This window comes from Melozone crissalis, unplaced genomic scaffold (assembly GCF_028551555.1).
Source record: "Melozone crissalis strain CALT ecotype California unplaced genomic scaffold, PUWL_Pcris_2 ptg000110l_1, whole genome shotgun sequence".
In the NCBI taxonomy this organism is placed as follows: domain Eukaryota; kingdom Metazoa; phylum Chordata; class Aves; order Passeriformes; family Passerellidae; genus Melozone; species Melozone crissalis.
Window position 1 is genome coordinate 825494 of NW_026535887.1, and position 14918 is coordinate 840411.

At 43.8% G+C, this 14918-nt stretch overlaps 1 protein-coding gene across 4 annotated transcripts in view; it reads left to right on the top strand.

Moving 5' to 3' along the window:
• SFMBT2 (Scm like with four mbt domains 2) overlaps positions 1–14918 on the top strand; it is a 110703-nt gene that overhangs the window by 7072 nt on the left and 88713 nt on the right. For 3 of the 4 annotated variants that reach the window (XM_054292396.1, XM_054292394.1, XM_054292395.1), the window contains exons 2-3: positions 7068–7225; positions 13038–13132. In XM_054292396.1, coding sequence (XP_054148371.1) covers positions 7120–7225; positions 13038–13132 — 201 coding nt within the window. In that variant the 5' untranslated portion in view covers positions 7068–7119. Of the gene's footprint in view, positions 1–6160; positions 6181–7067; positions 7226–13037; positions 13133–14918 lie in introns of those variants that run through there. The other variant, XM_054292397.1, reaches the window with a different exon arrangement.

Genomic DNA, 14918 nt, shown 5'->3' on the forward strand with positions numbered 1-14918 from the left:
TTATCAAGGACATTGCCCCAATCTTCTTCACAGCCCTGCTTCACCTGAGAGATTTAGAAGATGCCCAGATTTATATATGCCACATTTCCAAGTAGTTGGTGTATGTTGGGTGCTTAGCATGGGTAGAAGTGCTCTACCAAAGTGGGGGGCAACATCATGGAAATTGCCTGTTGAGTCATGAAGGAGGTGCAGACACCTGTGAGGTGACAGAACATCTGGAAGCATGAAGGATTAGTGTGTGGTGACCTCCCTGTCCTTGGGAGACATGCTTTGTGGGGTGCTGAAGGTGGGCATGTCCAGGGTAACCAGGGGCAGTGGCAGGAGTACAGGTGGGGCAGCAGTGCCCCTTTGCCCCTGCTTATAAAATGTCCAACTCACTCAGGAGAAGGAAAATTGAATGAAAAAGTGCTTTAATTTTTGAGGTCTGATCTAATCCTCCGAGAAGTTTGTGGCAGGTTTTGGCTTGAAGTCCATCTCTAGGTCCTTAGGTTTTATTCACACACAGGACAGTTAAGAGGGTAATGTGTACCCAAGCCTCGGTGTCTGCCTGTCATCTCTCTCTCTCTCTTTTAATACTGCAGGGCTTGTTGCTGTAAACAAGTTAACAGTCCCTAATTAGGTTCATTTTACTTTCTGTTATCTTATCTTACTACTATTTATCTCTGTGTGTATCCTGCACTCAGGAGTGTGCCAGGTAGAGAAAATTGCTTTGTGGAACAGGTTTGTCTCTGTTGGCATCAGAAGTGTGAAACTTTTGGCACCAGTGCAAGGAGAGAGGAGAGCAGGGACCAGCTGAGTTACAGGGGCTGCCATCACCTTGCACAATCCCTTTTTCAGAGAAGTTTGGTTCCTTTTCTTCTCTGACTTTGAGATGGATAATCCAGACCATCCCTGCTCTGGTGGTTCCCTAATTTCGTGTTTTTACATGTTTTCCCTCCCATTTTTACATGTTTTCCCTGCTCATTTATTTTCTCTGCTGCACAAATGCTGACTTCAGGAGCAGAAGGATGAGTGAGTGGCTGGAGCAGGGGGACTGAGGGGACTTGGACTGATCATCCCTTAACCCAGGGCAGGATTAACTCTACTAAGAGTTAATTAACATCCTAACTCCTCCAAAAAGCAGAGCTCTGTGCCCTTCCCACAGTGTATCCCACTTCTTCACCAAATTCATGGTAAGTGATTTCTTCTCTTGCCCAAATCTTGTCCCCTCCCTGCAGTTTCAACCAAGCTGCTTTCTTCAATCCACCAAGAACATGGAAAACAGATTATATTCTTTCCCCATTCAGCTGTTTTTTGTCTTTGAATATTGTGAACATTCCTGGTTCTCCAGAGTACATGGGATTTGTTTCTTCCACCCCAGAGTGCAACACAGAGCTGTTCAAAGCAGTAAATTTCCCTTATTAAAATCCTGTGGGGTCTTCAATATGAAAGAGAAATTGTCAGTTGATGTAAGTGAAAACATTTGGGCGAGGGAAGCTCTCAAATAAATAATAAAAAAACCCTGGATCATCTCCCACAGGGATGAGATCTCCTTCATCCTGCCCAAAACCAGCACCAGGGCCACCTGGAATTTGAGCATCTCCCTTCACTGGTCCAGTGCAGGGTGTCCCTGCCCATGGCAGCAGGGCTGGAAGCAGGTGATCTTTATGGCCTCTTCCAACCCAAACCATCCTGTGACTGATGCAGCTTTCTGCTGGGAAATTTGGGTATTTAAAACATTAGCAGGTGCTGTGCAAGAGCAGGAACCCCCTGAGGGTTGTTCATCTCATCTGAATTGCAGGTGTCTGAAATTAAAGCAGTCATATTTTGGATGTGATTTCTCCTGGCTTGGTTTAGGCTGGGTATTTGGAAAAGGTTCTTCCCCCAGAGGATGGTTTGTGGTGATGGTCCCAGGATGAGGGAAGAGATGAGAATCTTAAGTCTATGTTTCAGAAAGCTGATTTATTATTTTATGATATACATTATATTAAAATAAAATTATACATTATATAATTATATAATTATATATAATTATAATTGTATATTATAAAATACATAAAATTATATATTTTATGATATATTAAAATAAAATTATATATATTTATTATACTAAAACTATACTAAAAGAATAGAAGAAAAGATTTCATCAGAAGGAAAAGAAGGGAATGGAAAAGAATTACAATAAAATCTTGTGACTGCTCAGTCCCAAAACAGCTAGACCTGCAGTTGGTCATCAAATAGAAACAACTCACATGGACCAATCAAAGATGCACCTGTTGCATTTCACAGCAGCAGATAATTATTGGTTTTCTTTTCCTCTGAGGTTTCTCAGCTTCTCAGGAGAAAAAAATCCTAGCAAAGGATGTTTCAGAAAATATGTCCATGAAAGAGATTGGGCACTGGAACAGGCTCCCCAGGGAATTGGTCTGTCCTGGTTTAGGGCAGATTTGGGAGAAAACCTCCAAAGGAGAGCCCTCCAGAAAACAAACCCACACAGCCCCTGCTCCCAACCGGGTCAGGAAGGATTCCTCAGAGAGAAGTGGAAAGAACCTGTTTGTTTAACAGGCACAGCACCCCCCATTCACAAAATTAACAATACCAGGTGACAACACTCTTTCACTGCTCTGACAAAGATGACAAATTCAGAAAGTCTCTCTGGGGGTGGTTGCTCTGTTATCAGTCCCGCTGGCACTGGGGGTGGCTGCTGCCCAGAGCAGGCCCCAGTAGGCCATAAGGTGCAAACTCTTGGTGTTCCCAGGTCCCAGTCCAGAGCAGGTTTGAGAAGGTCCAAAAAAAGGAAAGGAGAAACAGTCCCGAAGAAATTTGGACTGTTTAGCTAAACTAACCAATGAGCAGAAGCAAGAGCAAAGCAAAAAGCCCAGCAAAAAGCAGAAGCAGCACCATGTACTGCCCCGTCTCTGTGTCCCTCCAGCCGTGGTGGAGCAGCTAATAACAAAACCAAAACAAAACATTCGCTATTCAGAACCAGTCTTGAAGGCACAGAACACAATATCCAGCATAAACAGAACACACAAATGGGGATACACACATCATAACGTCACCCTAGGACATGGTCACAACACCAAGCCTGACAGAGACCATAGAGTGTTTGGACAACACTCAGGCACGTGGTAGGATTGTTGGGGTTGTCTTCTACAGAGCCAGGAGCTGGGCTTTGATGGTTCTGGTGGGTCCTTTCCAACTGAGGATGTTCTGTGATTCCCTGACCCTGCAGCCCTGCTGCCACTCTCAGGTGTGTTGCCATGCTGCAAGATGGGACCATCTCCAGTCAGTGTCTGTTGCTATGTTGCTGGGTTTTGGAGGGGCCAAAATCAGTCCCAGATCACTGGGAAAGCAATGAAATTTATTTCTCCATCATTCAGGACTCAGCATTGCATTGGCACACCTGGTTCATTGTTCAGGCTAGAGGTTTCAGTGATGCAGCATCTTTCCTCTCTTCCTTTTGTCAATCCCGATTAACCAAGCATGCATTGGAGGGAGAAAATGAGTTTTTCAGGAGTAGCTTTAAGGAAGAACCTAGGGGTGCTGGATTTGTGTGTGGGTAAGAAACCTCTCCCTACAGATGATCACTCCAAAGGAAGAAAGCCAGGATGGAGCTGACAGGAGACGAGAAGTGTAAAATGGTGTGAGGAAGCCAATGCGGTGCTCGTACAAAGAGCCAGTATTGATACAGATGACAGGGCAGGGCTGAGACTGACAGCCGTGGGAAGGAGGAAATAAAAGAGATTCTTCATTATATTGCCTGCCTTTTCCTGCCTGTGAGTTAAGAGCCTGGATCTGAATTAAATACCAAGGGAATGGGAGCTGCGTGGGGGGAAGAATCGGCTCAGTCTGAGCCACCACTGTGCAGAAACAATGAGCAAGGGATCTGAAACCAGGGAATTTCCCCCTCCCTGCTCATTCAAATGCATTTCATAGGATTTTTCCTTTGTGCTCCTGCCTGGTGTAATATCACCTTGAGCCTCTTTTGGTGCTGTTTCCCATCACCTTGTTCCCAGCAAACCTTGATTTGGTTTACAGTGGATTTCACTGGGAGTACAGTGGTGTGTGCTGCTGGTGTAATGTTTTGTGCTACTGTTAACAGGATGGCTGGGGACTCTGTTTGAAGTGTTAATTAGCAGCAATTAATAAGAAGTGAAAAATTAATACCCTGTGTCAGCTTTCTTTGCTAGTTAGTAATACCAACACTAAAGCTCAGCGCTGTTTTGAGGCTGGTGTTTGCATAAGAGTTTGGTCTTGTTGTCACATGCTGTTGGGAAAATAGTGAAGTGCTCTCCTGCCATAACTGGTAAACTTGTTATTCCCAAAATAAACCAAGTAATGCCTCTAATAGATCCAGTTTCCTTGGGAATGGATGCTCTCAACATGACATTTCAAAACCAGTATGTCCAAGCAAAAAACACATTAAAATAGAGTTTAAAACCCCAAAAATGTTGATGATGTTGCTGAATGTGCCTCAGAGATTCTGTATTTCCCCCTTTTAATTGAAGTGGGCTCAAAGCCAGCCCCAGATGGGGCCACTGAGGATGGGTCCCAGTTGTGTTGCTGACACCTTGGGCAGGTTCCTGCTGATTTGCCCATCCACTTTTCATTTCTGATGGCAAATTCCATGGTCCAGGGGTTTGAGTCATGGGTCTGGTGGCAGATTTGGGGCTTGGCTGTGTAAAGGGAAAAAAAAAAAAGGCAAATACTGTTGTTGTCTGATTGGGCACCTTCAGCTTTTTGTCAGCTCATAACTCTGTTTTATCAGCATCATAGAAGCATCACAAGATTTAACTACAATACTGAGAGGATTATGTTTCCTCTTGGTATTTATATTGTTAACCCTGAGCTCTCTTTAAGATGATGGATTTGTTGTGTTTAAATTGATGCCTCTTTTTCTCTCCATTCTTTGAATTTTTTTTGTTAGACCCAGGTTATCTTCCATCTTTGTCTGGTCCCTGGCAAAAATTAAAACAGCCACATCCCCCCAAGGTTTAGCTTCAGCTGGCATCCCCCCTCCTCTGACATTTAACAAGCTTGATGTAAAGTCCTGATACTTAGCTAATTTATTATTAATGATATTTACGGAAGTGTCTCTATCAAAGGAGAAGTGGGTTTTTTTTTTTGACTTTCAGTAAACTGACTGCTTCTTAGTTTCATGGTTAATTGAAACTTAATATACACTGGGGATGAGTGATGTGTATGTTCAGAGGTTAGCTGCACTCTAATATTGGAGTTTATAATACACTTAAGTCATTAGCAAGTCTCATGTCAACAAAGAATAAAGATGTAGTGCAGTGGCAGTGGGAAAAGGGTCATATTTGGGGAGTATTTCATATTTGCTGAGCACTCTGTGAAGAGACCAACAACCATATTGCTCTGAGCTGGGTTATGATCTTCATTTTTTTAAAATACTCCTTTTTCTTTCATTAGCAGATTCCTTTGGGGTGGGGAACAAAAATTTCTAACTTTGCCTGAACAACCTTTGGTGGGGGTTGAATCACTTGACTTGGTAATTTGGTTCCATCAAGGATTTTTTTTTTGTGAAACACCCATTTTTGCAGGTTTTAATTGCAGCTGTGATTGCTCCAGCAGACATTCCCACAATGGTCCAGCTGATGGATATCAGACACTTGACATGCTCCTCGTCTTTTTCAGTTCTGATCTAACTGCTCACACACGTCCATTTCTTCTTTTAAATTGCCACAGGAGCTGCCTTAAAAACTGGGAGTGAGAAATCCACAGCAGAACACTCTCCTCCTTTCTGTTTTATAACCATCATATCTAGTCTTCTAGAATATGCCTCCAGAGTAGTAAAAGTTGAAAAAATCCCATCTATTTTTACAATCTTATTACATCCTGCTTTGCCTGGCCTGTGGCTGTAAACTTCTTTCCTACTTTTAGTCACACATTTTGCAGAGCATTTGGCACAGTCCTCTCTTGTCATGCAGGGTTTGGAGGCTCCTCTAATAAAATAAGCAGGACCAATTCTCCCCATCAGATATTCTGGCCACACACCTTCCCTGCTGCCTGGCTTGGCTTCAGCATCTCTTGTGTGAATTGCTGCTTCCCTCTGTGCCCATAACCCCAGCTCTGGTTTCTCTTTTTCAGTTTTCCTTTGACACCTCGTAATTCATCAGCATCTCAGAGTTTTGCTGAAAAGCTCACTCTGGAGTTGTTTTTAATCTACTCCTAAAGGTGTATCCTGGGGTGTTGCTTGTCTGGTGTGGCTGGAAATACAGTTCTCATTTAGTCTCATGCAAGATCTGAGCATTGTGCCCTTCCTCATACTGTTTTTCATTCCTGTGTGTTTGTATTCAGCTTTGAGTTTACTGTGGTCACTCCTGCTAGAAGAAACTCTTCTGCTAACACAACCCAATTTAAAATAAGCTACTATTTCCTGCCCTGCGTGTTAAAACTGGTACAGTTACCTTAAGTCAGTCCTCACTCAATAAACAGTCAGCACTATTACATGAAGGTATCTGCATTTTGCATGCTCAGTTTTATTTTCTAGAGTTACTCCAGTCTCTTTCTCATGAGTATTTTTGCTTCAGTGTTTCCTCTGTTTCATTATCACAGATTTCTCCCTTTGGAAGTTTGAATATTTATGGAATGAGATGTATCTCACAGTTTTAGTGATGAAAAAACTGGAAATCAAGGGCTGAAATGGCTGGAAGATGGTGGAGATGTTTTTTTTTAGCATGGGTTGTGCTGCCTTGTGGGCCCATCCTTCTCTCTCTGTTGGTGAGCTGGAGGGAACTTTGAGGTGTGAAGCCTCTGGATGCTGTTTATTACCTTATTATCTTCTCTCTTGTCATTAATTTTGCTGTTGCTCGTATGATATTATTGCCACAAAGGTCCTTAGTTGTGGTTTTCATCCGACCCCAGCTTCAGGCTGGAGACAAGAGCAGGATGGAAGGGTCACCAGCAGATTCACAGAATTATTTAGGTTGTGAAAGACCTCTGAGATCTTTCATTCCAACTGTATCAAGATGGGGTGATGTGAAAAGAGTGGGGAAAGGCTGACGGAATGGGTTGGTGTACCATAAATCACTCATTGCTTTTTTTCCAAATTTTCCTTGTAGCTTGTCCTTGCTGCAGGATGAATTAGGAAGGCCAAGCCTGTTCCTCTGAGCCATGGAGACCAGGGCATCCTTCATTGCCAGCATGAGAGAGACCCAGCAGCTCTCCCCAGAGCAGGATCCCAGCCCAGCCAATGGTGATGGGGAGCACTTTGATTCAGGTGAGTGTGGGGTCCCAGTTGTTGGTGTCTCTGGGTCTGGATTTAAGGCCCTTGAGATGGCAGTTCATGTTCAGACTCAGGTGTTTATTATTTCTTATCAGTAAAACAGTCTCACTACTGTGAGTTGGGCAGCTTTTCATTAGAAGGCACAAAATGGCCAACAATCTCTTGTTACAAGGGCTTTTAAGACTGACCTATCCAATTAAGAGCTGACACCTAGATTATTCTCCCTTTTAACCCAATAACTGATCCCACAGAGCTGCAATGGGGACTTTTCTGCCCAATTACAAAACACCACCCAAACCCATGGAGAAGGAGGAAGAAGAAGCATGAAGAAGAAACCCAGGATGATACCCTGTGCCCTCCATCTTGCTTCCATCCACAACACACTAAAAATCCCAAACCCTCAATTTCTCACCAAGTGATACACCTACACTGCTCTCTATAATCTATTTCACACTTTTGTGTGCCACTCAGCCTTCAGTTTTCTCACTTCTTGTAGCAGCTCAGTGATTTTCCTATTTCCTTGGACACCAGATCCTTGGATTTCCAGACCGGACACATCTGGGTTGGTCTGGTCACCACTGGATCTATTTTTATCTATTTTTATCTATTTTTATCTATTTTTATCTATTTTTATCTATTTTTATCTATTTTTATCTATTTTTTATCTATTTTGAGAGATAGGAATCTCTAAGATGAGATTCAGTTGGCCAACCATAGACTTTTTTTTTGGGGAATGAAGAGAACTGGCCTGTAATGCCTGAATTTTGGTGGGGACAAGGATTTTGATGACTCTCCCAAGGCTGTGCCAGAGGTTTGTGGTTGATCAGGTGTCTGTGTGTCTCCCCACACCTGTTGTGGGAGCATTTCAGTGCTCTGTTCACTCAAAAAGTCATTTTTATGTATCTAGATGCTATAAATAAGATGTCTAAGCAATTTGCCTTAAATACTTTCTCCTACAGTGAAGCCTGAGGGGAAAAAAATTAAAAATCAGTGTTTGTGGAGCCACAGGGTTTGGGTCTTTTATCCCTTTTCTTTTCCATAGCTGAACATTCCAGGGGGCTGTTAACAGCTGGAGCAGTTGCATTTTTATAATGTCAATGCATGAGCACTTTAAAGCCATTGAGAGGCTCTCAGATAATGACTTGTTGATTTTATTTGTCATCCTGGGCTTGTTTATACATCACCATATTGTAAAGCAGCCAGCCTTGACTCTTTCATTAAGAAAAAGCTCTGGACCTAAGTGCCAATAATTGGAAAGGGAGCTGGTATGTAAAACAGGTTTAATGGCAGATTTATCACCTTTCAGGGTGTCCTGTGCTCCTCAGCAGTTGGGTTTTTTTGTGATGGATGAGGAGATTTGTGTGCAGCCCTGTGGGTGGTGTTGGGTCCTTTGGGCTGGTCCCATCCCTGTGTCTGCTCTGCCAGAATTCCAGCAGGGAACAAAGTCCATTGAAAAACCATTTTAGAAAACATACAGTCCCTTCAGAGTCCCTTGTGGTGAAATGAAGCAAAATAAACCAGTGATGCTGTGATAAATGAGTACTCTGACATTATTTTTACAGACCTTGTAAAAGTAATTTCCTGATAAAGTCTGCAGATAAAGCATGGTGGAGGAGCCAGGCTGGTGATGTGTCAGAGAGGAATGAGCTGACAGCGAGGGAAGGCTGCAGCTCTCACTCTGCCTTGCCTCTGGGCCTTATAAAAACTCTTTATTTGGGTTTGGAAAGGAGAGATCTGGGTGGTATTTTGTTAAACAGGGGGTGGTGTGAGTTTTGCTGGGCAGGATGTGAAATAACCTTCCAGTGAGAGTCTCTGTGGCAGAGCAGGTCAGGTGTGACCATGTTCACAGGAGTCTGAGGGTGAGGGAAGAGACAAGGATCTGACTCCATGTTTCAGAAGGCTGATTTATTGTTTTATGATATATATTACATTAAAACTATACTAAAAGAATAGAAGAAAGGATTTCATCAGAAGGCTAGCTAAGAATAGAAAAAGAAAGAATGATACCAAAGGCTTGTGTGTCGGACTCTCTGTCCGAGCCAGCTGACTGTGATTGGCCATTAATTAGAAACATCCAACATGGGCCAATCAAAGATCCACTGTCACAGACAACTTTTATAAAAAATCCTTTCTTTAGGATTTTTTCCTCCTGAGAAGCTGAGAGGCCTCAGGAACATAATGTAAACAATGGTTATCTGCTGCTGTGGAATGCAACAGGTGGATGGATCTTTGATTGCCCCATCTTGGATGTTTCTAATTAATGGCCAATCACAGTCAGCTGGCCCTCTCTCTGTCCGAACCACAAACCTTTGTTATTCTTTCTTTTCTATTCTTAGCTTAGCTAGCCTTCTGAGATGAAACCTTTTCTTCTATTCTTCTAGTATAGTTTTAATGTAATATACATCATACAATAATAAATCAAGCCTTCTGAAATATGGAGTCAGATCCTCATCTCTTCCCTCAACATAAGACCCCTGTGAACATGGTCACAGATCCACCTGTTGCATTCCACAGCAGCAGATAATCAATGTCTACATTTTGTTCCTGAGGCCTCTCAGCTTCTCAGGAGGAAAAATCCCAAGGAAAGGATTTTTCATATTAACCCTGTGACAGTCGGGGTTAATAAGGTTGTGAAGGACTTGATGCATCCATAACTGGCATCTATTTATATGGGTTAAAAACCTTTCTCCAAATTCTGGAGAGGACTCTGACCTGCCTGGAGACTTTGCTCCTTGCAAGGTCTGGGGATGATGCACTGAACTGGCTGAAAACCTCTGTGGAGTGAATCTTTGCTGTAAGGCTGCTGAGGAAGGCTGGAGAAAAGGACACATGCTGAAGGAGAGACTCACACAGGAATTTAGAGCAAAAACAGGAATAAAAACTGACAGTACACAGAGCTGAGGGAAAGGGAAGTGCTCTGACACGGAAGTGCCTGACCAGGAGAGAAGAGAGCCGAGGGCTGACCTGGAAGTCACAGAATCACAGAATTATTTAGGTTGGAAGAGACCTCTGAGAACTTTGGGTCCAGCCATTCCCCCAGCACTGCCAAGAGCACACCCTAAGCCACGTCCCCAAGTGCCACATCTCTGTGTCCTTTAAATCCAGGGGTAGTGACTCCCCCACTGCCCTGGGCAGCCTGTTCTAGATCTCCTGGCCATGTCCTGAGGTGGAGATGCCCTTGGGATTGTTGGGACAGCCCATCCCAACCCCACAGAGACAGATAGCAGGGAGAGATGAGGCACGGGGGATGATCCTGGAAGTCACAGAATCACAGAATTATTTAGGTTGGGAAAGATCTTTGAGAGCTTTGGGTCCAGCCATCCTCCAGCACTGCCAAGAGCACACCCTAAGCCGTGTCCCAAAGTGCCACATCCCTGTGTCCTTTAAATCCAGGGATGGTGACTCCCCCACTGCCCTGAGCAGCCTGTTCCAAGTGTCCTGGCCATGTCCTGAGGTGGAGATGCCCTTGGGATTGTTGGAACAGCCCATCCCAACCCCACAGGCATAGGTAGCAGGGACAGATGAGCACAGGGGATGATGCTCTTCAAGCTTTTCATGTCAGGTGCTTCTGACCTTTGGTGGGTTGTGCTCAGGGTAAAAAGTTGTTTTAGCAATTTTAAGCCTGGAATAATCATATCTGCCCATCTCCTGATGGACTTCGTTTTAGAGGCTCAGCCTTTGCAATCTCTGCACACAGCTCTTCTCTGTAGCATTAACTCTGCAGGGATGCAGGCATGAAGGCTGAAAAATATCCCTGTTCATCTAAATTGCCTGCCTGCATGATACAGAATTGTTCCTCTAGGCTCCTACCTTGTGGTTAAGTTGTGGCTTATCATTCAGTCAAGGTTGAACAAACCCCTCATTCTGGGTCAGATATCTCAAGTAGAGCCAGCTCCTGAGCCTGGAGGTTTTTGCAGTGATTGCAAAAAAACAAAACAAAGCCCATTCTTTATTCTGCCATGAATTTGTCTATTTTTGGGTTGTAATCATGGAATTGGGTTATTTCTTGCTGTGTTGGAGAGTCATCTGGTAGCCTCTTTATCACTGGAGTAAATGTTGATTTGCATCTCCATATTTAAGAAGATGATTTGAGTTTAGGGCAAGGAGTCAGGCTTGATGCAGCAGCATGTGACGATGTTCACAGGGGTCTTACGTTGAGGGAAGAGACAAGGATTTGACTCCATATTTCAGAAGGCTTGATTTATTCTTTTATGATATATATTACATTAAAACTATACTAAAAGAATAGAAGAAAAGATTTCATCTCAGAAGGCTAGCTAAGCTAAGAATAGAAAAGAATGAATAACAAAGGTTTGTGGCTTGGACAGAGAGCCAAGCCAGCTGACTGTGATTGGCCATTTTTAATTACAAACATCTAACATGAGCTAATCACAGATGCACCTGTTGCATTCCACAGCAGCAGATAACCATTGTTTACATTATGTTCCTGAGGCCTCTCAGCTTCTCAAGAGGAAAAATCTTAAGGAAAGGATTTTTTATAAAAGTTGTCTGGGACAGCAGCATGCAGGTGTTTAATAGTGTTGACAGCTCAGTTTTGAACTCCCAGACAGATCTTCACCCTCTCAAAAACCCTCTTCTGTTCCCCTTTTTCCCCCCTCACCTACATGGGTTTGGTGCCACAGGCAGCAAATAAAAACTGTGTCTTCCCCTTTTAATAATGAGAGTTTTCCCCTTGCACAACATCATTTTCTCTGGTCCTGGAAACTGGAGACCTGTAGCAATAATTGCAATAAATTAACCTAGCCTTTTTCTTCATAAAACTGTCTGGGGAGGGTTCTTAATTCAGTTTGTCATGAGTCACTTTAATTACATCATGACCACGCTGATGAATGCTGGGGCAGGTAAAGGGTCTTGCAGAGTTTGCCTGATAAATGCTTATTGCAAAGAGCTCATTGCCAGACTGTAAATATTTTTGCTCTGGGGATGAAACTGGGCTTGCAAGATTGCTTGGGAACAAAATGAAAACAATCAGATTTGGCTGATTTTCTGGAAGTGAAAGAAGATTTATTTTTAATTATTGCTGGGTGAGTTTCAGAGATGGTTTTGGGGCCTTGGCTGTGCCTCAGTGTGGTTATAAAGGAAGAAAATAAAAAGTGGTCATGTCCAGCCCTTGCTGTGGGGTGTGGATGGGGGAGAGGGGACACAGAGCCCTAAATCTGAAGGGGAGCAGGGATAAGAAGAGAGCAGGGGTCTAGTGAGGTTTGGGGAAAGCAGCTGTAGCTTGTAGAAGGGATTTATCTAAGATTTATGGGTGCAGTGATGCTGAGGAAGGAGAAGAAGGGATGGCAGGGGTGAAAAAGGGTCTCACTCACCCCAAGGGTTGGTGTTTGGTCTACACACAGCTCAGCCAACAGAAACATCTTTAATTTATCCCTGGGACACCACCAGGGCTGGGAGCGCTGTGAGGGCACAAGGACATTGCACCAGTGATGGTGGGCAGGCAGCCACGTCCCTCACAGCCTGGGAGTCACCAAATGCAAAATAAAAGAGCCCAAGTGCCTCTTGCAGTGTGTGACAGCTTTGTGCCCCCACTGCCATGGAAGCAGAGTCATTTCTGGTCTCAGTGTTGGCTGCTAAAAGCCCAGAGTCTGCTGAATTCATAGCCGGAGCTGGTCAAAACACAGATCCTTAAAGCAGGCTTTCTGTTTTCCCTTCTGTTGATGTTTATACTGGTTGCTATTCTCACCCTGAACTCTTTGACACAACTTTTGCCTTCTTTGGCTGTGTTTTAGGCTGCTTTTCTTTCTCTCATTTTTTAATTTTTTTTTTTTCTTCTCTTGAACAGATGAGGGCTCCAGCATTGAGGATGCAGACTTCAACTGGGACGAGTTCCTGGAGGAAACAGGAGCCAGTGCTGCTCCCCACACCTCCTTCAAACATGTAAGTGCTCCCTCTGAGCCCTGGGGGTGCTGGACACGTTCCCTCTTCTGGTTTTCTGGGGCTCTCTGGAGAACTGAAAGTGAAATCTTCCCATTTTGGGGGAGAAATTTTTTGGTTGAGCAAATAGACCAACCCTCAGTTGAGCAAGTATACCATATTATATTTGTCTTTATAAATAAAAGAATAATTTAAAACTGCCATTTCAATTGGAAATCTATCAGAGACAGGCTTACCTTGAGTTATAATCCCTCTGGATTCAGCAGCTGATAAGGTTCTAGGAATCCTGTGGTAGTGACAGGTCTGTGCTCTGCTCTGTGTTAGCACCAGCAGCATTTGAGGGAATCTCTGGAGATCACCTGGTCCAACCACCTTTGTCTGCAGGTGATTTTGTGGCTTGCTTTGTAGGGCTAAAGGAGCTGCAGGGATGAAAAACCTCTCTTTTATCTAGTCTGGAAAACCAGTACACTCCTCTATTTCCTGTTTTGTTTTCATGTTAACAACAGTTAACCCAGAGCATTGCAGGATGAAGGACCATAATTCTCTGTACTGGAGATCTGCAGGGCAGTGCTTATTGTGAAGTTTATTCTTGATCCAGCAGCTGTTTGGAGAAAGCATCTTGTCCCAGATTTCTGCTCCAGGCTCAAAGTAGAAAGTTTTGTGCTTCATGAAGCCCTTAAGGATGTCTTCAGTTGTGAGGAGATGTCCTACTGATCCTGCTGATCCTGCTGACTGCAGTGTCTCACAGCACCTCAATCCTGGGATTGTCATTGTGGGACAGATTGGTGCTGGAACAGCCCTTGGTGACTGTTTTACATTCTGAAACTTGATCCACAAAAATCTGGCCAAAAGCTGTTGGAGGAGATTGTATTACCTGTCTGATTCTCCTCTTGATGGGTCTGTCTGATTCTCCTCTTGATTCTCCTCTTGATGTGATTTCCAGTCACAAGTCTCTTGGCTTCCAGAGGACCTTGCTGGTGTTATGGTGAGCACAGGGTGCAGAAAAAAACCTCAAAAAACCAGTAAATGAATCACTCTCTCACTGTCTCTGTGACTGTGCTCACAGGGGTCTTAGGGTGAGGGAAGAGATGAGGATCTGACTCTGTGTTTCAGAAGGCTGATTTATTATTTTATGATATATATTATATTAAAACCATACTAAAAGAATAGAAGAAAGGATTTCATCAGAAGGCTAGCTAAGAATAGAAAAACAAAGAATGATAACAAAGGTTTGTGGCTCGGACAGGGAGTCTGAGCCAGCTGACTGTGATTGGCCATTAATTAGAAACAGCCACATGAGACCAATCCCAGATGCACCTGTTGCATTCCACAGCAGCAGATAACCATTGTTTACATTTTGTTCCTGAGGTCTCTCAGCTTTTCAGGAGGAAAAATACTAAGGAAAGGATTTTTTATAAAAGATGTCTGTGACAGGCATCAGGCTCAGGTGCTTTGAGCTGCAGCTGCCAGTCTGTACTGGGAGGAGGCCAGGAGATCCAGTTGGTACTGGGACATGGGCCAGTCTGTAGCCTGGATTGTTTGTGAGGACTCTGAGCATCTCTGAGGTCCTGGTTTGGCACTGATTAAGCAGTGCATGTCACAGGCCACCCTCAGTGTCACACCATGTCCAAAGGTCCCTCTCAGTTGTTCTGTGCCTCTGGGCATTGGTTCTGCTGGAAGTGCCCACCCCAGGAAAGGCACAGGGAGTGCAGATGACAGATGGGTTTGGCTGGGCATCCCTGGGGTCAGAAGCTGGAGCTGGATGAGTGAGGGATTACTGCTGATGGAC